At 46.2% G+C, this 23,662-nt stretch overlaps 1 protein-coding gene across 5 annotated transcripts in view; it reads right to left on the reverse strand.

The window, feature by feature from the left end:
• SYMPK (symplekin scaffold protein) overlaps positions 1–23,662 on the reverse strand; it is a 1,084,618-nt gene that overhangs the window by 878,525 nt on the left and 182,431 nt on the right. For all 5 annotated transcript variants that reach the window (XM_069207742.1, XM_069207740.1, XM_069207741.1 and 2 more), the window contains 2 exons: positions 11,074–11,323; positions 8,886–9,056 (listed from right to left, as the gene is read on the reverse strand). In XM_069207742.1, the coding sequence (XP_069063843.1) occupies positions 8,886–9,056; positions 11,074–11,323 (421 nt within the window). The remainder of the gene's footprint in view (positions 1–8,885; positions 9,057–11,073; positions 11,324–23,662) is intronic.

Below are 23,662 nucleotides of genomic sequence, written 5' to 3' on the forward strand. Positions count from 1 at the left end.
GAGATTCAACAAGACATTAAAAGGCATGATCATGGGGCTCCCAGAAAAGCTCAAAAGGAGATGGGATGTCCTCTTGCCATGTCTGCTTTTCGCTTACAGAGAGGTGCCACAGAAGGGAGTAGGATTCTCACCCTTTGAACTTCTGTTTGGTCATCCTGTAAGAGGACCACTTGCCCTTGTTAAAGAAGGCTGGGAGAGACCTCTCCATGAGCCTAAACAGGACATAGTGGACTATGTACTTGGCCTTCGCTCTAGAATGGCAGAGTATATGGAAAAGGCAACCAAAAACCTTGAGGCCAGCCAACAACTCCAGAAGTTTTGGTATGACCAAAAGGCTGCACTGGTTGAGTTCCAACCAGGGCAGAAAGTCTGGGTTCTGGAGCCTGTGGCTCCCAGGGCACTCCAGGACAAATGGAGTGGCCCTTACCCAGTACTAGAAAGGAAGAGTCAGGTCACCTACCTGGTGGACCTGGGCACAAGCAGGAGCCCCAAGAGGGTGATCCATGTGAACCGCCTTAAGCTCTTCCATGACAGGGCTGATGTGAATCTGTTGATGGTAACAGATGAGGATCAGGAGGCAGAGAGTGAACCTCTCCCTGATCTTCTGTCATCAGACCCAAAAGATGGCACAGTAGATGGAGTGATCTACTCAGACACCCTCTCTGGCCAACAGCAGGCTGATTGTAGGAGAGTCCTACAACAGTTTCCTGAGCTTTTCTCCCTAACCCCTGGTCAGACACACCTGTGTACCCATGATGTGGACACAGGAGACAGCATGCCTGTCAAGAACAAAATCTTCAGACAGTCTGACCATGTTAAGGAAAGCATCAAGGTGGAAGTCCACAAGATGCTGGAATTGGGAGTGATTGAGCGCTCTGACAGCCCCTGGGCTAGCCCAGTGGTCTTAGTCCCCAAACCTCACACCAAAGATGGAAAGAAAGAGATGAGGTTTTGTGTGGACTACAGAGGGCTCAATTCTGTCACCAAGACAGATGCCCATCCAATTCCAAGAGCTGATGAGCTCATTGATAAATTAGGTGCTGCCAAATTTCTAAGTACCTTTGACTTGACAGCAGGGTACTGGCAAATAAAAATGGCACCTGGAGCAAAAGAAAAGACAGCATTCTCCACACCTGATGGGCATTATCAGTTTACTGTTATGCCCTTTGGTTTAAAGAATGCCCCTGCCACCTTCCAAAGGCTGGTGAATCAAGTCCTTGCTGGCTTGGAGTCCTTTAGCACAGCTTATCTTGATGATATTGCTGTCTTTAGCTCCACCTGGCAGGATCACCTGGTCCACCTGAGGAAGGTTTTGAAGGCTCTGCAATCTGCAGGCCTCTCTATCAAGGCATCCAAATGCCAGATAGGGCAGGGAACTGTGGTTTACTTGGGACACCTTGTAGGTGGAGGCCAAGTTCAGCCACTCCAACCCAAGATCCAGACTATTCTGGACTGGGTAGCTCCAAAAACCCAGACTCAAGTCAGGGCATTCCTTGGCTTGACTGGGTACTACAGGAGGTTTGTGAAGGGATATGGATCCATTGTGACAGCCCTCACTGAACTCACCTCCAAGAAAATGCCCAAGAAAGTGAACTGGACTGTGGAATGCCAACAGGCCTTTGACACCCTGAAACAGGCAATGTGCTCAGCACCAGTTCTAAAAGCTCCAGATTATTCTAAGCAGTTCATTGTGCAGACTGATGCCTCTGAACATGGGATAGGGGCAGTTTTGTCCCAAACAAATGATGATGGCCTTGACCAGCCTGTTGCTTTCATTAGCAGGAGGTTACTCCCCAGGGAGCAGCGTTGGAGTGCCATTGAGAGGGAGGCCTTTGCTGTGGTTTGGTCCCTGAAGAAGCTGAGACCATACCTCTTTGGGACTCACTTCCTAGTTCAAACCGACCACAGACCTCTCAAATGGCTGATGCAAATGAAAGGTGAAAATCCTAAACTGTTGAGGTGGTCCATCTCCCTACAGGGAATGGACTTTATAGTGGAACACAGACCTGGGACTGCCCATGCCAATGCAGATGGCCTTTCCAGGTTCTTCCACTTAGAAAATGAAGACTCTCTTGGGAAAGGTTAGTCTCATCCTCTTTCGTTTGGGGGGGGGTTGTGTAAGGAAATGCCTCCTTGGCATGGTTGCCCCCTGACTTTTTGCCTTTGCTGATGCTATGTTTACCATTGAAAGTGTGCTGAGGCCTGCTAACCAGGCCCCAGCACCAGTGTTCTTTCCCTAACCTGTACTTTTGTATCCACAATTGGCAGACCCTGGCATCCAGATAAGTCCCTTGTAACTGGTACTTCTAGTACCAAGGGCCCTGATGCCAAGGAAGGTCTCTAAGGGCTGCAGCATGTCTTATGCCACCCTGGAGACCTCTCACTCAGCACAGACACACTGCTTGCCAGCTTGGGTGTGCTAGTGAGGACAAAACGAGTAAGTCGACATGGCACTCCCCTCAGGGTGCCATGCCAGCCTCTCACTGCCTATGCAGTATAGGTAAGACACCCCTCTAGCAGGCCTTACAGCCCTAAGGCAGGGTGCACTATACCATAGGTGAGGGTACCAGTGCATGAGCATGGTACCCCTACAGTGTCTAAACAAAACCTTAGACATTGTAAGTGCAGGGTAGCCATAAGAGTATATGGTCTGGGAGTCTGTCAAACACGAACTCCACAGCACCATAATGGCTACACTGAAAACTGGGAAGTTTGGTATCAAACTTCTCAGCACAATAAATGCACACTGATGCCAGTGTACATTTTATTGTAAAATACACCCCAGAGGGCACCTTAGAGGTGCCCCCTGAAACTTAACCGACTATCTGTGTAGGCTGACTAGTTTTAGCAGCCTGCCACAAACCGAGACATGTTGCTGGCCCCATGGGGAGAGTGCCTTTGTCACTCTGAGGCCAGTAACAAAGCCTGCACTGGGTGGAGATGCTAACACCTCTCCCAGGCAGGAATTGTCACACCTGGCGGTGAGCCTCAAAGGCTCACCTCCTTTGTGCCAACCCAGCAGGACACTCCAGCTAGTGGAGTTGCCCGCCCCCTCCGGCCAGGCCCCACTTTTGGCGGCAAGGCCGGAGAAAATAATGAGAAAAACAAGGAGGAGTCACTGGCCAGTCAGGACAGCCCCTAAGGTGTCCTGAGCTGAGGTGACTCTGACTTTTAGAAATCCTCCATCTTGCAGATGGAGGATTCCCCCAATAGGGTTAGGATTGTGACCCCCTCCCCTTGGGAGGGGGCACAAAGAGGGTGTACCCACCCTCAGGGCTAGTAGCCATTGGCTACTAACCCCCCAGACCTAAACACGCCCTTAAATTTTGTATTTAAGGGCTACCCTGAACCCTAGAAAATCAGATTCCTGCAACTACAAGAAGAAGGACTGCCTAGCTGAAAACCCCTGCAGAGGAAGACCAGAAGACGACAACTGCCTTGGCTCCAGAAACTCACCGGCCTGTCTCCTGCCTTCCAAAGATCCTGCTCCAGCGACGCCTTCCAAAGGGACCAGCGACCTCGACATCCTCTGAGGACTGCCCCTGCTTCGAAAAGACAAGAAACTCCCGAGGACAGCGGACCTGCTCCAAGAAAGGCTGCAACTTCGTTTCCAGCAGCCTTGAAAGAACCCTGCAAGCTCCCCGCAAGAAGCGTGAGACTTGCAACACTGCACCCGGCGACCCCGACTCGGCTGGTGGAGATCCAACACCTCAGGAGGGACCCCAGGACTACTCGGATACTGTGAGTACCAAAACCTGTCCCCCCTGAGCCCCCACAGCGCCGCCTGCAGAGGGAATCCCGAGGCTTCCCCTGACCGCGACTCTTTGAATCCAAAGTCCCGACGCCTGGGAGAGACCCTGCACCCGCAGCCCCCAGGACCTGAAGGACCGGACTTTCACTGGAGAAGTGACCCCCAGGAGTCCCTCTCCCTTGCCCAAGTGGAGGTTTCCCCGAGGAATCCCCCCCTTGCCTGCCTGCAGCGCTGAAGAGATCCCGAGATCTCTCATAGACTAACATTGCGAACCCGACGCTTGTTTCTACACTGCACCCGGCCGCCCCCGTGCTGCTGAGGGTGAGATTTCTGTGTGGGCTTGTGTCCCCCCCGGTGCCCTACAAAACCCCCCTGGTCTGCCCTCCGAAGACGCGGGTACTTACCTGCAAGCAGACCGGAACCGGGGCACCCCCTTCTCTCCATTCTAGCCTATGTGTTTTGGGCACCACTTTGAACTCTGCACCTGACCGGCCCTGAGCTGCTGGTGTGGTGACTTTGGGGTTGCTCTGAACCCCCAACGGTGGGCTACCTTGGACCAAGAACTGAACCCTGTAAGTGTCCTACTTACCTGGTAAAACTAACAAAAACTTACCTCCCCCAGGAACTGTGAAAATTGCACTAAGTGTCCACTTTTAAAACAGCTATTTGTCAATAACTTGAAAAGTATACATGCAATTTTTATGATTTGAAGTTCCTAAAGTACTTACCTGCAATACCTTTCGAATGAGATACTACATGTAGAATTTGAACCTGTGGTTCTTAAAATAAACTAAGAAAAGATATTTTTCTATATAAAAACCTATTGGCTGGATTTGTCTCTGAGTGTGTGTACCTCATTTATTGTCTATGTGTATGTACAACAAATGCTTCACACTACTCCTTGGATAAGCCTACTGCTCGACCACACTACCACAAAATAGAGCATTAGTATTATCTATTTTTACCACTATTTTACCTCTAAGGGGAACCCTTGGACTCTGTGCATGCTATCCCTTACTTTGAAATAGCACATACAGAGCCAACTTCCTACACTTACACTTAGAGATATGCACACTGTCCCTGGGCTGAGGGGCCTACCAGAGGGGTGACTTACAACGTCTAAGTGCAGTGGTCAGGTTTGGGGTGAAAGGGTGCTTGCACCATTTCATACAGGCTGCAATGGCAGGCCTGCAGAGACAGTTTACATGGGTGGCAGAATACATGCTGCAGCCCATGATGGACAGCTGGTGTACCAATGCCCTGGTTATGTAGGTACCATATACTAGGGACTTACATGGTTGCACCACCATGCCTATTGTGGGTGTAAGAAGGTTACTAGCAGCTACATTTAAGGGAGAGAGCACAGTCACTGGGGTCTCGGTTAGCAGGATCCCAGTGAACTACAGTCCAAACACAGTGACATCAGGCAAAAAGTGGGGGTAACGATGCCAGAAAGATGACACTTTCCTAATGTGGCACCAAGTGATAATGTGAAAACATTACACAAAACTACAGGTACCAAAATGCAAAGAGTAAAATCAGGCTATCGCAGGCTACTCATTGCTGACTTGGGATCTCTGAAAACTAAGTCGCCCCACGAAGGACTCAACTCTGGCAATTCACTTGTTGGCGACCTTTATGTTATGTTGTATGTGTTACACAGCATACTGTGGACCGTATGCTGTTTATGCCAGGCCTGAGTAGCTCATCTAGTCGTATTTTACTCCCTGGCATTCTGGGGCTTGAAGTCTTGTACTTCTGACAGAAAACAAAAATACAAATACCAGATTGTGGTGGTTAAAATAAGTAACCTGTAAATTACTATTGTCTGACACAGAATAACTTAGGTGACCTGACAATATAATTTCTCATTTGGAGCCATACCGTTTAACCGGATAAGGGTAGACCCACTTTGATAAATCGTGAACTTGTGGAAAGACTATGGTTTCACGAAACCATTAAAAGGCGCATTGTCATCCCATGTGTCCTGTGTGTCATAAAAGGACTGAGGTGATTCCCCCAGGGGAGATATCAATGGAATTACATTGAGATGGTGGAGGAAAAGGAGTAGATGGTGGTGGTGAAGTGACGGTGGTGAAGATGTAGGTAGAGGTGGGTGAATCTCAACAAAGCCTTTCTCCATTCTCCATTCTCCATTCTCCATTCTCCTTTGTTTGGCTGGAGGCGTAGGTGGTTCAAGAGCCTCTTAAAAAACAGAGGTCGTTTAGGAAGATCACTAACGACAGATTTGACCAATACTCTCCCTGTTTACGGTTGGATATGCAGCTGTGACTGCTTGGAGTGGAGCTGTTTCACTTTATGAAGGATAGGCTTGGGAGATGTTCTAGACTCTGAGGCAGTAGGTATGCTCAGTCTTTTCGGTGCAGAGGCGCTCTTGACTCTCCATGCCAAAGTGGTCGGAGTCAGGCAGGGAATTATTTTTAGTGCTGAAACAGTATGTGGCAATTGGGAAGAGTTATCTTTCGGTGCAGAGGCTGATGGGGTTCGGCTCGGTATCAAAGAGGAAGGCTTTTGTTTATGTTTTGGTGCATAGCTCAATGGCCGGGTGCAGAGTAAGTTTTTCAATGCCTGTCATGGGTCAAGGGCAGTGGCGGCTCGTTAGTCCATGCTATCATTCTTGTGGACTTTTTGGTTGGAGCACGGGGACTTTTACTCCTGGTTGGTTGACATGGAAAAATTTCCTGCATCTCGACAAGTATGTCTCCTTCAGAGTCCAAATCTTGAATGGAAAAAGCCTCCTCTCCAGCAGCTGAATCCTTGAGAAGTTCCTGTTCAGTGTCCGCCATGGTGTCTTGAAGTCCAAAAATGTCTGGTGTTTCCTCGCCTTCTTGCCTCAGCCTTTTTTGGCAGTGGGCTCTCCGATCTCACCAAGCCTTTTTCAACTGGAAAGAATGGAGGGCCTCGCAGTCTTCTTTATGTTCTGGCGATAGGCACAGGTTGCAGACCTGATGCCGGTCGGTTTGTGGAAACTTCAAGTGAAACTTCGAACAGAAAGGGAAGGGCGTCTGTTAGGATTTCATTCTCCAAGGTACGGAATGTAGAAAATGATGGGCCAAAGGGCGCAGCCCTGAGGACCTTGATTGTAGCTTGCCGATCTGATTAAAAGTTCCTTAAGTCCCAGAACATAAAGTAATAGAATACCACGTTTGATGAACAATACAGATAAATTACCGATAAATTTGGAAAGGTTTTCCAAATGAAAGAGGCCTAAGACTGTCTCGATATCGATGCAACATAATGCACCCTGCCTTAGGGTTGTAAGGCCTGCTAGAGGGGTGACTTACATATATTGCATGCAGTTTTAGGGGACATGGCACACATGGTGTGAGCCATGTTAAGCTTTCACTTTTGTCTGCATTAAGACACGCAGCCTGCAATGGCAGCCTGTCATGTGCTTGGTAAGGGACCTCTTAGGGTGGCACAATTCGTGCTGCAGCTCTTAGGGACCCTCTTTAGTACCCAGGCCCTAGGTACCAGGGGAACCATTTACTAAGGACTTACAGAGGGTGCTTAAGGATTTGTCAATTGGGGAAACAACTGTGCAGTTTTGGGAAACAGCTCTGGCACTGGGGACCTAGTTAGCAGGAACCCAGTGCACTTTCAGTCGAAATCACATGTACCAGGCAAAAAGTGGGTGGTAACCATTCCAAAAAGAGGCACTTTCCTGCAAGAGACGGGAGAAATGTAAGATGTAGACTAAGAAGCAGCCCTAATGCACCCAAGAGAGGTGGCAAATAAATCCCGACTACACTTATTACAGAGTGTACTATGTCAAACGCTGATGTAATGGGAAGAGCACAGACCCCGCACTGTATAAGTTGTAGGGAGAGGAGAGTTCCTTTTTCCACACGATCTGGAACTGCCCCCTGATCGGAGAGTACTGTAGGGATATCACCGGGGAATCTGACAGGGTGCCATCCAACATCCATTAGACCCCAAATTTCTTCTCTTGGGGATTCCCAATGACACTGATCTTCCACGAGCCCAGTTACCTCTCTGCAGCCTTGGCCTTATTGTAGCCAAAAGAGACAAAGCCCATCACCTGGGGTCACGCGATTGCCCCACCAGGGATTAATAGAAATAGGGAATTGACATGTATATGATGGTCAAAAACACACCTATGCTACAAGGGAATGCCCTAGAAAGTTTTGTAAAGGTGTGGGGCAAATGGCTGCAATATTATTCACTGGAGTTATTGGACAGCAGTGAAAGAGACAATACACTGCTTGAAGGTGAAAGGGACTGTCGCTGAATACTATATGGAGGCCCACATTGTGGTAATGTGCATTATTGAGCAAGGGGTGCCATCTGTTAGGTGCCATGCAAGAGGGTTGGGAGTGGGGTGTTGGAGTTGGTTAGTAGTTTTTGACTGTACAATGCGACCTGAGAGGTTTGCCTCCACATTACTCTATCATCCAATTATTGTCTTTTATCACATTGTTTTCAAAATAAAAATATATTTTAAACAACACTGCATTTAGTGATGTTTATATGTTTATATATTATGTTAACACAACGATAAATTGATAAAGCTGAGGATATTGTTGTAATTAAACTGTAATGCTCTGCTGAATAATGTGTTATACTGAGCTAGAGTAATCAAATAAAACCTGCAAAAAACGTTATCCAACGAAAGATGACAACATTAAACTAAGTATTGGTTGAGGGCTACAGTCTTATAGTCGTTGCATGGTCAAAGTCAGCAGCAAGAGCTATTCCAGTGATTACCCATTAACAATATAAAGGAGGACTATAAAACATTTAACACAATTATTGCTTAACTATTTCGCTTGCTCCTGTATACAAGGGAAATCTGCCCATGCAGAGAAGTTAGCATGCGTAAGGTTCAAGGTTGGCTACAAGTGATAGAAATTCTTTGTTCCTATAACAGAACCTTTTTCTTTTTAAGCTGTGCTGTAGGTGCAGTCTCAGTATTTCCCTATTTGGAAGCAAACTTTCAATCTAAGAGGACTTAACACAATATTTTTCTTAATGACAGATGTGGAACAACGGATACTGCTCATTCTTCGTAACTTTAAAAAACAATTTCACAGATTCTTCCCCCCCTGTTTTTTGAGAAGCCTTTCTCAGGTCACATGCACTAGATACTCACCGTGCAAAGCCTCATACGCCTGGATGACCTCAGACATAAACATGGGCCTTTGTCGGGCAATACTTGCTAGTGACCCAAGGGCAGCAGTCAGGTTAATGCTAGATATGGCTGGGTGCACCATGAACTTGAGAAGTTTTTCCAGAGCAGATTTCCCCTCGTCCCGCAAGGAATCTGCAACATAACATAGAAAAGATGAAATCACTCCTTGAAAGAGTAGTATGCAAGCTGAATGGAGCTGCCAACATTTTTTCTGTGGCAAACCTTTGTCAGCAGAAAACATTTGCCAACCATTTTTTAGACTGTTTCAAGAGTTACTTTTACGTGTTATTGCACAGTACATAGCACTGGAACTCACTAATTATGAATAAATGGCTTTTTCACCTCATTTACAGGGGTTGGATATAAGAATGTGCAACAGTTAAGTGGGGTCTTATACAATGAATAGGCCTCTCACAACTGTGCCATACCTCAGAGGCAAACAGGTGGACATTGTGCCTGGATCATAATTAATGCCACACACTATAAGGCATGCAACAAGGTGATGGATGGAATAACTGAATTAATCTTAGCTACTGGCAATCGCTCAAGCCACATCACAGCTTACTGTTTTTCACCAACCATGTCACCTCCATTTAGACCCAGCCTTAAGCAAACTAGTCTTGACCCTGCTCCAATAGGAATAGTTCAGCCCGAACTGCCAGACCAGTTCCTCCCTGAACCGCAACACAGGACAGGTTTTACTCTGATTAGGGCTCATCAGTCAGGCATAGTATAGTTCCACTGGCACAGCGAGCACGGGACTCACATCTGGGCATACCAGTCGTACTTAGGGGGTCAAAGGCAACAAAAACGTTTGACTTAATTTCGTCCACTGGCAATCGCTCCTGCCACATCCAAGTCCATAATTTTAGACTGGGATGGGGCCATGAGCAATTGCCAGTGGCTGAGATTAATTCAATCGTTCCATCCATAACCTTGTTTTTGATACAAGTTATAAGGCAGTGAATCATTAAAGCTGTTAAATAATCAGCCATCAGTTGCTTTTAAAAGCCATTTTTGAGTTGAAGACAACAAGATAACAAAAACGAGGTAGATTTTCTGCATGACAGCTTTTCTACTGAATGGTGCCATTTTAACTTTGATATAGTAAATTCAATTCATAGATCAAAAGTTGTCTATAAGATTGTATATGCATGGTAAATATTGCAGGAACATTAAAAATAGCACATTTCAAATTTGGTAGATGTCACCGATTTTAATGGAGGAGAGACTAAATGTGCTCAAATACATTTAGCTCTTTAGAGTTAAAACTCGTTTGGAAGAGATTGTACCCTTTATGTAATATCTGATAAATCCTAGAGTGAAAAGGGTTCAACAACCCCACTGTTACAATGTTGACTGACCCATGTGAGCAGTGAATGTGCTGCCACATTATTTTCCTCTAACGTGCCACACAATATCTCCTCCTTCACTTCCTCCTGTAATGGCCTGCTTAAGAGGTCAATAAAAAGAAAAAAAATCTACAAAGTTATGCAGCTATCCACTAGCTCTAGAATTACTATTTAAGGAGTCACAGACAAGCAAGAATCATGAAGTACCTTAAACTTTTCTGAAAAGAGAAAAATCTTTTTAAAAGACAGATCAAAAGGGTTGAATAAAATGTATATTTTTGAGCAAGAAAGCCATAGTGTAAAATGTAAGCCCAGCACCGATTATGGTATTCCCACTGATACATATCAGAACTTTGTGTGTGAACAAATATTCTACATTTCAGCTACTCTGATCTTGAAAAAATATTTTGTGTCATCCGAGGAAGAGGTGTCTATAGGACCAAGGACAACATTTGTTCTCAGGTTTTGTTAGTCTACTAAATAATTTGGGAGACCTAGATTTCTTACAGAGAATTTGAACAAACAGTCTGAATCCAATGTAGCAAATAAAAGTCTAGGCAATACCAGTGCCTCATTTCAAGAGCAAACACAACAACCTGAGCACCACCTTCTCGCAGTGTTTGCACGCGAAAATGCACAAAAAATGTAATTCAAAGAGAATACCAAACATATACACAGCACACATAGGTCCATGTGCCCCAGTTTCATAAATAGCCATGCTTACAAGGAACCTGTGAGTTTGATTCTCCTTCAGGCAGTAAATTAAGTAATTTCAACTCTATTTAAAGTGGTCTTACCATGTTTGATGAATGGGTGGTCTTTTGGGACCCGATCAAGGCTGATGTCATTCTCTTGGCGCTTTGGTACGTCAGAATCGCACATACGGGGAGAAAGTGTGATGATTAAGCTCTCCACAAATTTGATGGCATGAGTTCGAATCCCATCATTGTCCGAGTCCAAAAGCTGAACGATATCCCCTGCCATGTCAGATACCATCTCCCAGCACGACTCCTGTTTATCTGTGATTGCCCGAGTACGAACCATCCACTGCATCCACAGGGAACACACAAAAGGAAAGAAAAAAAAACGGGATAACCATTAATGACAAAGAACAGACAAACTGCTGGCATATAAATTGGTGGCTCCATTCATCTCAAAGAAGATTCATCTTAAAAAGCCCAAAATAGACTATGCGTGTGCCAAGGATTCTCGTTTCATTTATTTATATTAGAATTAAGACCAGTGCCCTGCATGGTCTACTGCTGACCTAGCCTTCTTGGAAGGCCATAGCAAATGAAGACACTATACCACTCACCGAAGATTGGGGAGAGTTGCCTAGTCTCAATGTGAAATGAACCACTGATTGGGGAGGGCTTGCTATCTCAGCCTAGAGGTACAGTTGACAAGAGAGGTGATTCGCATTGTGCTGGCATCTGCTTATTTTTTAATCTTCGTGTGACTACATTCCAACCCTCCACAATTCTCCCACAACCTCCACCCAGCATGGCACTGAGCAGCAGACCATCACCTTTCTGTGGAACCTGGATGCTGAAACCAGAGTTCCTTAACAGTCCTGGGTTGTGAAGAGGACCACTACCCTGTTTAAATACTAACTAACATGATCCAGCCTGCACACCAGGCACAGAGTGATTGTGGTGGTCTTGTATGACAGGTCAACCCTCCTACCTCTTTCCTAAGATCAGGCCTTGTACCACCCCAACTAGCAGCTTTCCTAAATGGTTGATCTACAATATGCTACATAGTCAACTACTCCAACTCCAACGGATACTATCTATTAAAGAAGTGTATAAACAAAGACAAGGTGAGATTTTACTTAAATTGTTATATGTTACTTCGAGGTAATTCTCAGGAAAGCTCCTAATAAAACTGCTCACATTAGACTCCAATAAACCTTTTTTTCTGGTCTAATGTTACACAAACAAGACTTTTTCAAACTAATTATTCCCTTGAGTCCTAAAGGTGGAAATCATAACAAAAGTCACTCAAACATTGAAATATGTGGAAAAATGACTCAGAACTACCATTAATATTGCAACAAAAACCCGTACTAGCAGAATTCATGGAAGTGTAATCTGAGAGACATGCTAATACATTACAGTAAGAACCAGGGTCTACAAAAGAGACTTGAAATTATCCTCACTTTGCATGTGTAAACGGTGACCATGGAATCGAAGGACAGGACATCCTTTAACGAGTAACAAGTCACTTACAGCAAACTGCATGTGGTCCTGACAACACAAAAGCTTAAGACAAGGACTTGAGTATAAATCGACAGTATGCATCTGTGACGGGAAACGGCCTTAACCACGACTCTGTAACAATGAAGTTGTGGACAACGAAAGCGGAACAACGCTTTCGTTAACCACGACTTCGTTGTTTCGTGCCTTAACCACGCATGTGCTGAACCACGAACATGCTGAACCACGCACATGCATGGTTAAGGTACAGAAGAAGGGAGTTGGCCGAGGAGGACGATGCAATCAGGTAAGTGGGCTGTTTTAGGGGCTGGGGGGTCGGGGTATTTTAAGTTTTGGGGGTCAGGGTGGTTTAGGGGAGGGGGGTCAGGTTATTTTTTGCTTTAGGGGTGGTTTAGGGGCGGGGAAAGGGGGGACGGGGTATTTTTAGTTTTAGGGGCGGTGGTGGGGGGGGCCGAGGTATTTTTAGTTTCAGGGGAGGGGCGTTGGGCGGTTTAGGGGCGGGAGGCGAGGGGTATTTTTAGTTTTAGGGGCGGGGTGTCGAGGTATTTTTTAGTTTTAGGGGTGGGGGTCGGGCGGTTTAGGTTTGGAGGAGGGGTATTTTTTAGTTTTAGGGGCGAGGGTAGGGGGGTCTGGGTATTTTTAGTTTTAGGGGTGGGGGTCGGGCGGTTTGGGGGAGGGGTATTTTTAGTTTTGGGGGTCAGGGTGGTTTAGGGGAGGGGGTTGGGTTATTTTTTGTTTTGGGTCGGTTCAGGGGGGAGGGAGGGGAGGGGTATTTTTAGTTTTAGGGGTGGGGGGGTCGAGGTATATCTAGTTTTAGGGGTGGGGGGTCGTTCGGTTTAGGTTTGGGGAGGGGTATTTTTTGGTTTTAGGGGCGAGGGTGGGGGGGGGGGGGTCGGGGTATTTTTAGTTTTAGGGGTGGGGGAGCATTTTTAGTTTTAGGGCCGGGGTGGGTGGTCGGGTATTTTTAGTATTTGGGTGTGGGTGGTCGGGCTGGTTTAGGTTTTTAGGGGTGGGGTGGTTTAGGTTTTAGGGGTTGGGGTGGTTTTAGGGGCAGGTTGAGGGGTTGTGGTAATTTTAGGGGCGGGGTTGGGGGGTTTAGGGGCGGGGTGGGGGGCTCAGGGTAGTTTTAGGGGCGGGTGTTGGGGTGGTTTAAGGTTTTAGGTGTGGGGGTTGGGGTAGTTTAAGTTTTAGGGATGGGTGGGGGATGGGGTGGTTTTAGGGGAGGGTTGGGAGGTCGGGTAATTTTAGGGGCAGGGTTGGGGGGGTTTAGGGGCTGGTGGGGGGCTCGGGGTAGTTTTAGGGGCGGTGGTTTTAGGTTTTAGGGGTGGGGGTTGGGGTAGTTTAGGTTTTAGGGGCAGGGTGAGGGGTTGGGGTGGGTTTAGGGGCAGGGTGGGGTTGCGGTAATTTTAGGGACGAGGTGGGGGGTTGGGGTAGTTTTAGGAGCAAGCTTGGGGCATAGGCGTGGATTTAGGGGAGGGGGTGGGGGGTCGTGGTAATTTTTAGGGGAGGGGTTGGGGGCCAGTGGGGACGCATGCTGGAACCATGCATGCCTATCACTAATGCCTTTACCAGGAATGCCTTTAAAGCGAAAAATTGTTGTTAAGGCATTCGTGGTAAAGGCATTAGTGGTAACAACGCAGTCGTTGTTCCGACCTCGTTGTTCAGGCATGCGTTGTTCCAGCATGCGTTGTTTCAACATACTTTCATCTGAGCTCATGAGATCTTTTGGCCCTTCAGAATGACAGTGGCCTGGATACATCACATACATCAACACTGATCCAGATCTTGGATGCAGCACAGGCAGAAATGCCACCCTTCATGCCGTTCTCAAGAAGGTGGCTGTAGTGCAGGAGCACTACAGCCTTCAACTGAACAGCCTTCAACTGAATACCAGCCTAACATCCTCATCCACAGTATACAGACAGTTGCTGCTACTACTACTACTAATACTGTGGAACCCATTCTCCCCTTTAACGAGGCTGTTATAGAAGCTGTTAAAGAGCAGTGGTCTGTAAAAACTGTAAACTTTGCACTTGTATAGCGCACTACTCACCCGTTAGGGTGTCAAGGCGCTGTACTCATAACCCCTCCTGGCTTTTCCCTGTGAGGTGCCAACTCCTGGGCACCCCCAGGGTGAAGCCAGGCATCCAAGCGCTGGTGGGGCCGTTGTGGAGATTAAGCAAGCTATTGCCCAGAGTTGCAGAGTGGGACCCATTAATTAGATTAGGCACTGAGGCGAGAATTATCTGGTCCAAGGGAATTGAGCCCAAGATCTGCCGAAGCGGGACTTGAACCCTGGTCTTGAGCCAGATCTCTGCTTCAGGGTCTGCCGCTCTAACCATTGTGCCACACTTCTCCAGCCCGCCTCGTTGAACTGCACCACTGTAGGACGCTACAGACTAGCTCCTGGAGACAGCCTTCCTGTACATTCATCCCTCCTCAGAGTGCTTAGTGGTGCAGGCTTACTCTACTAGAAAACAAAAAACTGGAGCATTTCCTAACCACATTCCGGAAGGGAGTCAAAAAAGCTGGAGAGAGTGGGGAACAAAAACTGCTGGTGACATGTTTCATTACTAGCAGAGATTATGTTGATATGTATAAGAGAAGAAGGCCACTGGCATTTATACTGCTCCATTCTAGCACTGGTCTTTCGGATCCTTGTTTGATATGGTAAAGGTAACATTTTCGTTTTTTATCAACAATCATTTTGTATGAATCAGGAGTGTATGACTGTAATGTTGTCCAAATCTTCGTAATTTGATGGCTAAAATTTCTCTAATTGTTTGGTTGAGAACAGAATTCTTTAGGTCGTGGAGATTCTGGTTTCCATCATTCCTGACTGCGCCTAACCACCATGATCTTGATCTTCCTCTTTTCTGTTTTCCTTCCATCCATTTCCAACATAAGGATAATGCACCTTACCCAGTAAGCATCCATTTGTGGCATATACTGTAGATTCACATTCTTAGCATGAGCCTGCAATCGAGTGCTGGGCTCGTATTTGTTTTTCTTTGAAAAAAGTCTTTCAAGTCATAAGGTTGTGTGACTCGTCCTCTTGCTGGTAATGAACATGGTCACTGACTCCACTGTTAGATTGTGTGCCCACATAGCGGGTGAGGATGGAATGTGAAGCACAGCGTAGTATAATCAGATGTCCAAGCTAAAAGGACCTTGTGATAGACAGTGAAAGTAACAAACAAACAGGTGTCTGGGGTGGGTAAATGACAGGACAGATGCTTACAGGGTAAGTAACATTTTTCATTCGAGGCATGTGTGGCTTTAGATACACATGCTTATATAGACTGTAATACAGTTCTCCTCTATAAGCTATGGCAGGCCTGGGGGAGTTATATGTTTGAAATAGTTTATGTAGAATTGCTTTTGGTCCACACTGGGTTGTTGACGGGTGTAGGAGGCTGGACTGGCTTGTAGTGAGTACCAAGGGGTACTTACACCTTGCACCAGGCCCAGGTATCCCTTATTAGTGTATAGGGTGTCTAGCAGCTTAGGCTGATAGATAATGGTAGCTTAGCAGAGCAGCTTAGGCTGAACTAGGAGACGAGTGAAGCTCCTACAGTACCACTAGTGTCATATGCACAATATCATAAGAAAACACAATACACAGATATACTAAAAATAAAGGTACTTTATTTTTATGACCATATGCCAAAGTATCTCAGTGAGTACCCTCAGTATGAGGATAGCAAATATACACAAGATATGTGTACAACAATACCAAAAATATGCAGTATAGTATTAGAAAACAGTGCAAACAATGTATAGTTACAATAGGATGCAATGGGGACACATAGGGATAGGGGCAACACAAACCATATACTCTAGAAGTGGAATGCGAACCACGAATGGACCCCAAACCTATGTGACCTTGTAGAGGGTCGCTGGGACTGTAAGAAAACAGTGAGGGTTAGAAAAATAGCCCACCCCAAGACCCTGAAAAGTGAGTGCAAAGTGCACTAAAGTTCCCCAAAGAGCACAGAAGTCGTGATAGGGGAATTCTGCAGGAAAGACCAACACCAGCAATGCAACAACGATGGATTTCCAGACAAGAGTACCTGTGGAACAAGGGGACCAAGTCCAAAAGTCACGATCAAGTCGAGAGTGGGCAGATGCCCAGGAAATGCCAGCTGTGGGTGCATAGAAGCTGCTACTAGGAAGTAGAAGGGCTAGAAACTTCCCCTTTGGAGGATGGATGTCCCACGTCGTGAAGAGTCGTGCAGAACTGTTTTCCTGAATAAAGACCGCAAACAAGCCTTGCTAGCTGCAAGTCGTGCGGTTAGGGTTTTTGGATGCTGCTGTGGCCCAGGAGGGACCAGGATGTCGCCAATTGCGTCAGGGGACAGAGGCGGCGCCCAGCAAGACAAGGAGCCCTCTCAGAAGCAGGCAGCACCCGCAGAAGTGCCGGAACAGGCACTACGAAGTGGAGTGAAACGGTGCTCACCCGAAGTGGCACAAAGGAGTCCCACGCCGCCGGAGGACAACTCAGGAGGTCGTGCAATGCAGGTTAGAGTGCAGTGGTCCCAGGCTTGGCTGTGCACAAAGGATTCCCTCGGAAAGTGCACAGGAGCCGGAGTAGCTGCAAAAGACGCGGTTCCCAGCATTGCAGTCTGGCGAGGGGAGGCAAGGACTTACCTCCACCAAACTTGGACTGAAGAGTCACTGGACTGTAGGAGTCACTTGGACAGAGTTGCTGGATTCAAGGGACCTCGCTCGTCGTGCTGAGAGGAGACCCAGGGGGCCGGTGATGCAGTTCTTTGGTGCCTGCGGTTGCAGGGGGACGATTCCGTCGACCCACTGGAGATCTCTTCGGAGCTTCTAGTGCAGAGAGGAGGCAGACTACCCCACACCATGCACCACCAGGAAAACAGTCGAGAAGGCGGCAGGATCAGCGTAACAGAGTTGCAGTAGTCGTCTTCGCTACTTTGTTGCAGTTTTGCAGGCTTCCAGCGCGGTCAGCAGTCGATTCCTTGGCAGAAGGTGAAGAGAGAGATGCAGAGGAACTCTGATGAGCTCTTGCATTCGTTATCTAAGTAATTCCCCAAAGCAGAGACCCTAAATAGCCAGAAAAGGAGGTTTGGCTACCTAGGAAGGAGGATAGGCTAGCAACACAGGTAAGAGCCTATCTGAAGGGTTCTCTGACGTCACCTGCTGGCACTGGCCACTCAGAGCAGTCCAGTGTGCCAGCAGCACCTCTGTTTCCAAGATGGCAGAGGTCTGGAGCACACTGGAGGAGCTCTGGGCACCTCCCAGGGGAGGTGCAGGTCAGGGGCGTGGTCACTCCCCTTTCCTTTGTCCAGTTTCGCGCCAGAGCAGGGCTGAGGGATCCCTGAACCGGTGCAGACTGGCTTATGCAGAGATGGGCACCATCTGTGCCCATCAAAGCATTTCCAGAGGCTGGGGGAGGCTACTCCTCCCCAGCCCTGACACCTTTTTCCAAAGGGAGAGGGTGTAACGCCCTCTCTCTGAGGAAGTCCTTTGTTCTGCCTTCCTGGGCCATGCCTGGCTGGACCCCAGGAGGGCAGAAACCTGTCTGAGCAGCAGCTGCAGTGAAACCCCAGGAAAGGTAGTTTGGCAGTACCCGGGTATGAGCTAGAGACTCGGGGATCATGGAATTGTCTCCCCAATGCCAGAATGGCATTGGGGTGACAATTCCATGATCCTAGAAATGTTACATGGCCATGTTCGGAGTTACCATTGAGACTCTACACATGTTGTGACATATGTATAGTGCACGCGTGTAATGGTGTCCCCGCACTCACAAAGTCCAGGGAATTTGCCCTGAACAATGTGGGAGCACCTTGGCTAGTGCCAGGGTGCCCACACACTAAGTAACTTAGCACCCAACCTTTACCAGGTAAAGGTTAGACATATAGGTGACTTATAAGTTACTTAAGTGCAGTGGTAAATGGCTGTGAAATAACGGGACGTTATTTCACTCAGGCTGCACTGGCAGGCCTGTGTAAGAATTGTCAGATCTCCCTATGGGTGGCCAAAGAAATGCTGCAGCCCACAGGGATCTCCTGGAACCCCAATACCCTGGGTACCTCAGTACCATATACTAGGGAATTATAAGGGTGTTCCAGTATGCCAATGTAAATTGGTGAAATTGGTCACTAGCCTGTTAGTGACAATTTGTACAGAGAGAACATAACCACTGAGGTTCTGGTTAGCAGAGCCTCAGTGAGACAGTTAGGCATCACACAGGGAACACATACATATAGGTCACATACTTATGAGCACTGGGGTCCTGGCTAGCAGGGTCCCAGTGACACATAACAAACATACTGAAAACATAGGGTTTTCACTATGAGCACTGGGCCCTGGCTAGCAGGATCCCAGTGAGACAGTGAAAACACCCTGACATACACTCACAAACAGGCCAAAAGTGGGGGTAACAAGGCTAGAAAGAGGCTACTTTCTCACAACGGGCCAGTACATCTACAAAATAATGTATTGTAAATGTATGCTGTGTAGACTATGTAGCTGCTTTACATGTCAGCTATGGGTATATTTCCTAGAAAGCAACTAAAGCTCCTTTTTTAACAAGTGACGTAAGCTGAGAGAGAGAGAGAGATATATATGGAAAATGTCACTTACCCAGTGTACATCTGTTCGTGGCATTAGTCGCTGCAGATTCACATGCTGTGCACATCCCGCCATCTGGTGTTGGGCTCGGAGTGTTACAAGTTGTTTTTCTTCGAAGAAGTCTTTTCGAGTCACGAGACCGAGGGACTCCTCCCATTTCAACTCCATTGCGCATGGGCGTCGACTCCATCTTAGATTGTTTTCCCCGCAGAGGGTGAGGTAGGAGTTGTGTATGCTAGTAATAGTGCCCATGCAATGGAGTGAATACGTATGTACATAATGAGTTTAAAGTAATATATTTACAAATTTACAAATGTTGAAGATCAACTTCTAAACGGCTACAGGCTCCCGGGGAGGCGGGTGGGCGCATGTGAATCTGCAGCGACTAATGCCACGAACAGATGTACACTGGGTAAGTGACATTTTCCGTTCAATGGCATGTGTAGCTGCAGATACACATGCTGTGCATAGACTAGTAAGCAGTTATCTCCCCAAAAGCGGTGGTTTAGCCTGTAGGAGTTGAAGTTGTTTGAAATAATGTTCGTAGTACAGCTTGACCTACTGTGGCTTGTTGTGCAGTTAACACATCTACACAGTAGTGTTTGGTAAATGTATGAGGCGTAGACCATGTTGCTGCCTTACATATTTCGTTCATTGGAATATTTCCTAGAAAGGCCATGGTAGCACCTTTCTTTCTGGTTGAGTGTGCCTTTGGTGTAATAGGCAGCTCTCTCTTTGCTTTAAGATAGCAGGTTTGAATACACTTAACTATCCATCTAGCAATGCCTTGTTTAGAAATTGGATTCCCTGTGTGAGGTTTTTGGAAAGCAATAAATAGTTGTTTTGTTTTTCGAATTAGTTTTGTTCTGTCAATGTAGTACATTAGCGCTCTTTTGATGTCTAATGTATGCAGTGCTCTTTCAGCTACAGAATATGGCTGTGGGAAGAACACTGGTAATTCTACTGTTTGATTCAAGTGGAACGGTGACATCACTTTTGGTAAAAATTTTGGATTTGTCCGTAGAACTACTTTATGCTTGTGTATTTGAATAAATGGTTCTTGTATGGTAAATGCTTGAATTTCACTCACTCTTCTTAGAGATGTGATGGCAATCAAAAATGCAACTTTCCATGTTAAGTATTGCATTTCACAAGAGTGCATGGGCTCAAAAGGTGGACCCATGAGTCGTGTAAAGGCAATGTTGAGGTTCCATGAAGGAACTGGTGGTGTTCTTGGTGGTATAATCCTCTTTAGGCCTTCCATAAATGCTTTTATGACTGGTATCCTAAATAATGAAGTTGAGTGCGTAATTTGCAGGTAAGCTGAAATTGTGGTAAGATGTATCTTTATTGAAGAGAAAGCTAGCTTTGACTTTTGCAATTGTAGTAAGTATCCTACTATATCTTTGGCAGATGCGTGTAAGGGTTGAATTTGATTATTATGGCAGTAATAAACAAATCTTTTCCACTTATTTGCATAGCAGTGTCTAGTGGTGGGTTTCCTAGCTTGTCTTATGACCTCCATACATTCTTGTGTGAGGTCTAAGTGTCCGAATTCTAGGATTTCAGGAGCCAAATTGCTAGATTCAGCGATGCTGGATTTGGATGTCTGATCTGTTGTTTGTGTTGTGTTAACAGATCTGGTCTGTTTGGTAGTTTGACATGAGGTACTACTGAGAGGTCTAGTAGTGTTGTGTACCAAGGTTGTCTTGCCCATGTCGGTGCTATTAGTATGAGTTTGAGTTTGTTTTGACTCAATTTGTTTACTAGATATGGAAGGAGTGGGAGAGGGGGAAAAGCGTAAGCAAATATCCCTGACCAGCTCATCCATAACGCATTGCCCTGAGACTGATCTTGTAAGTACCTGGATGCGAAGTTTTTGGCATTTTGAGTTTTCCTTTGTTGCAAATAGATCTATTTGTGGTGTTCCCCAAATTTGGAAGTAAGTTTTTAGTATTTGGGGGTGAATCTCCCATTCGTGGATCTGTTGGTGATCTAGAGAGAGATTGTCTGCTAACTGGTTCTGAATTCCTGGAATAAATTGTGCTATTAGGCGAATGTGGTTGTGAATCGCACAATGCCATATTTTCTGTTAGGAGACACAACTGTGTCGAGTGTGTCCCTCCCTGTTTGTTTAGGTAATACATTGTTGTCATGTTGTCTGTTTTGACAAGAATGTGTTTGTGGCTTATTATGGGTTGAAATGCTTTGAGCGCTAGAAATACCGCTAACAGTTCTAAGTGATTTATGTGAAACTGTTTTTGCTGTATGTCCCATTGTCCTTGGATGCTGTGTTGATTGAGGTGTGCTCCCCACCCTATCATGGAAGCATCTGTTATTACGTATTGTGGCACTGGGTCTTGGAAAGGCCGCCCTTGGTTTAAATTTATACTGTTCCACCATTGAAGCGAGATGTGTGTTTGGCGGTCTATCAACACCAGATCTAGAAGCTGACCCTGTGCTTGTGACCATTGTGATGCTAGGCACTGTTGTAAGGGCCGCATGTGCAACCTTGCGTTTGGGACAATGGCTATGCATGAAGACATCATGCCTAGTAGTTTCATCACCAGTTTGACTTGTATCTTTTGTTTTGGATACATGGTCTGTATTACATTTTGAAATGTGTGAACTCTTTGTGGACTTGGAGTGGCAATCCCTTTTGCTGTGTTGATTGTTGCTCCTAAGTATTGCTGTGTTTGACACGGCAGAAGGTGTGACTTTGTGTAGTTGATTGAGAAACCTAGTTTGTGGAGGATTTCTATGACATATCTTGTGTGTTGTGAACACCGTCTTAGCGTGTTGGTTTTGATTAACCAATCGTCTAGGTTCGGGAACACATGTATTTGCTGCCTTCCGATATGTGCAGCTACTACTGCTAGGCATTTTGTAAAAACTCTTGGTGCAGTTTTTATTCCGAATGGCAACACTTTGAATTGGTAATGTATCCCTTGGAATACAAACCTTAGGTACTTCCTGTGTGAAGGATGTATTGGTATATGGAAATATGCATCCTTTAGGTCTAGTGTTGTCATGTAGTCTTGTTGTTTGAGCAGTGGGATTACGTCTTGTAATGTAACCATGTGAAAGTGATCTGATTTGATGTAAGTATTTAATGTTCTGAGATCTAGTATAGGTCTCAGACTGTTGTCTTTTTTGGGTATCAGAAAGTACAGGGAGTAAACTCCTGTGTTTATTTGTTGTTTTGGTACTAATTCTATTGCTTCTTTCTGTAGCAATGCCTGAACTTCTAGTCCTAGAAGATCTATATGTTGTTTTGACATATTGTGTTTTTTTTCGGTGGGACGTTTGGAGGGAATTTGAGAAATTCTATGCAATAACCATGCTGGATAATTGCTAAGACCCAAGTGTCTGTTGTTATTTCCTCCCAATGTTTGTAAAACTTGGTTAGTCTCCCCCCCACAGGTGTTGTGTTGGGGATTTGTGACCTTGAAGTCACTGCTTGTTTGGAGGAGTTTTGGGACTTTGGAACTTTCCTCTATTCCTTTGAAATTGTCCCCCTCTATATTGTCCCCGAAAACCTCCCCGCTGATACTGGCTCTGGTAAGTGGGCTTTGTTTGTGAGGTTGTGGCTTCTGTGGTTTGCCCTCGAAGCCCCCCTCGAAATTGTGTCTTTCGAAATGTGCCTCTGCTCTTTGGCGAGTAGAGTGCGCCCATGGCTTTGGCCGTGTCAGTGTCTTTCTTAAGTTTTTCGATCGCAGTGTCCACCTCCGGCCCAAACAACTGCTGTCCGTTGAATGGCATATTCAGCACAGCTTGCTGTATCTCTGGTTTAAATCCTGATATACGCAGCCATGCATGTCTCCTTATTGTTACTGCTGTGTTGACAGTTCTAGCAGCTGTGTCTGCAGCATCCATTGCTGATCGTATCTGATTATTGGAGATACTCTGTCCTCCTTCTACTACTTGCTGCGCTCTTTTTTGGAACTCCTTGGGTAAATGTTCAATAAAGTGTTGCATCTCATCCCAATGGGCCCTATCATATCTGGCTAACAAAGCTTGCGAATTTACAATACGCCACTGGTTTGCTGCTTGTGCGCCACCCTTTTGCCTGCAGCATCGAATTTTCGACTTTCTTTATCTGGAGGTGGTGCATCTCCTGAAGTATGAGAGTTGGCTCTTTTGCGCGCTGCTCCCACTACAACAGAGTCTGGTGTTAGCTGTTGTGTAATGTACAGTGGGTCTGTTGGTGGCGGTTTATATTTTTTATCTACTCTTGGAGTAATGGCTCTCCCTTTAACAGGCTCCTCAAACACTTGTTTGGAGTGCTTTAGCATTCCGGGTAGCATAGGAAGACTCGGATATTGGCTGTGTGTGGACGACAGTGTATTAAAAAGAAAGTCGTCTTCAATGGGCTCTGAATGAAGGCTGACATTATTAAATGCTGCTGCTCTTGACACCACCTGTGCGTAGCCTGTACTATCCTCTGGTGGTGATGGTCTAGCTGGATAGCATTCTGGACTATTATCTGACACTGGTGCGTCATAAAGGTCCCATGCGTCAGGGTCATCTTGACTCATTCCTGTATGAGTTGGGGATTGCATCA

Source organism: Pleurodeles waltl, chromosome 9 (assembly GCF_031143425.1).
Source record: "Pleurodeles waltl isolate 20211129_DDA chromosome 9, aPleWal1.hap1.20221129, whole genome shotgun sequence".
Lineage (NCBI taxonomy): Eukaryota > Metazoa > Chordata > Amphibia > Caudata > Salamandridae > Pleurodeles > Pleurodeles waltl.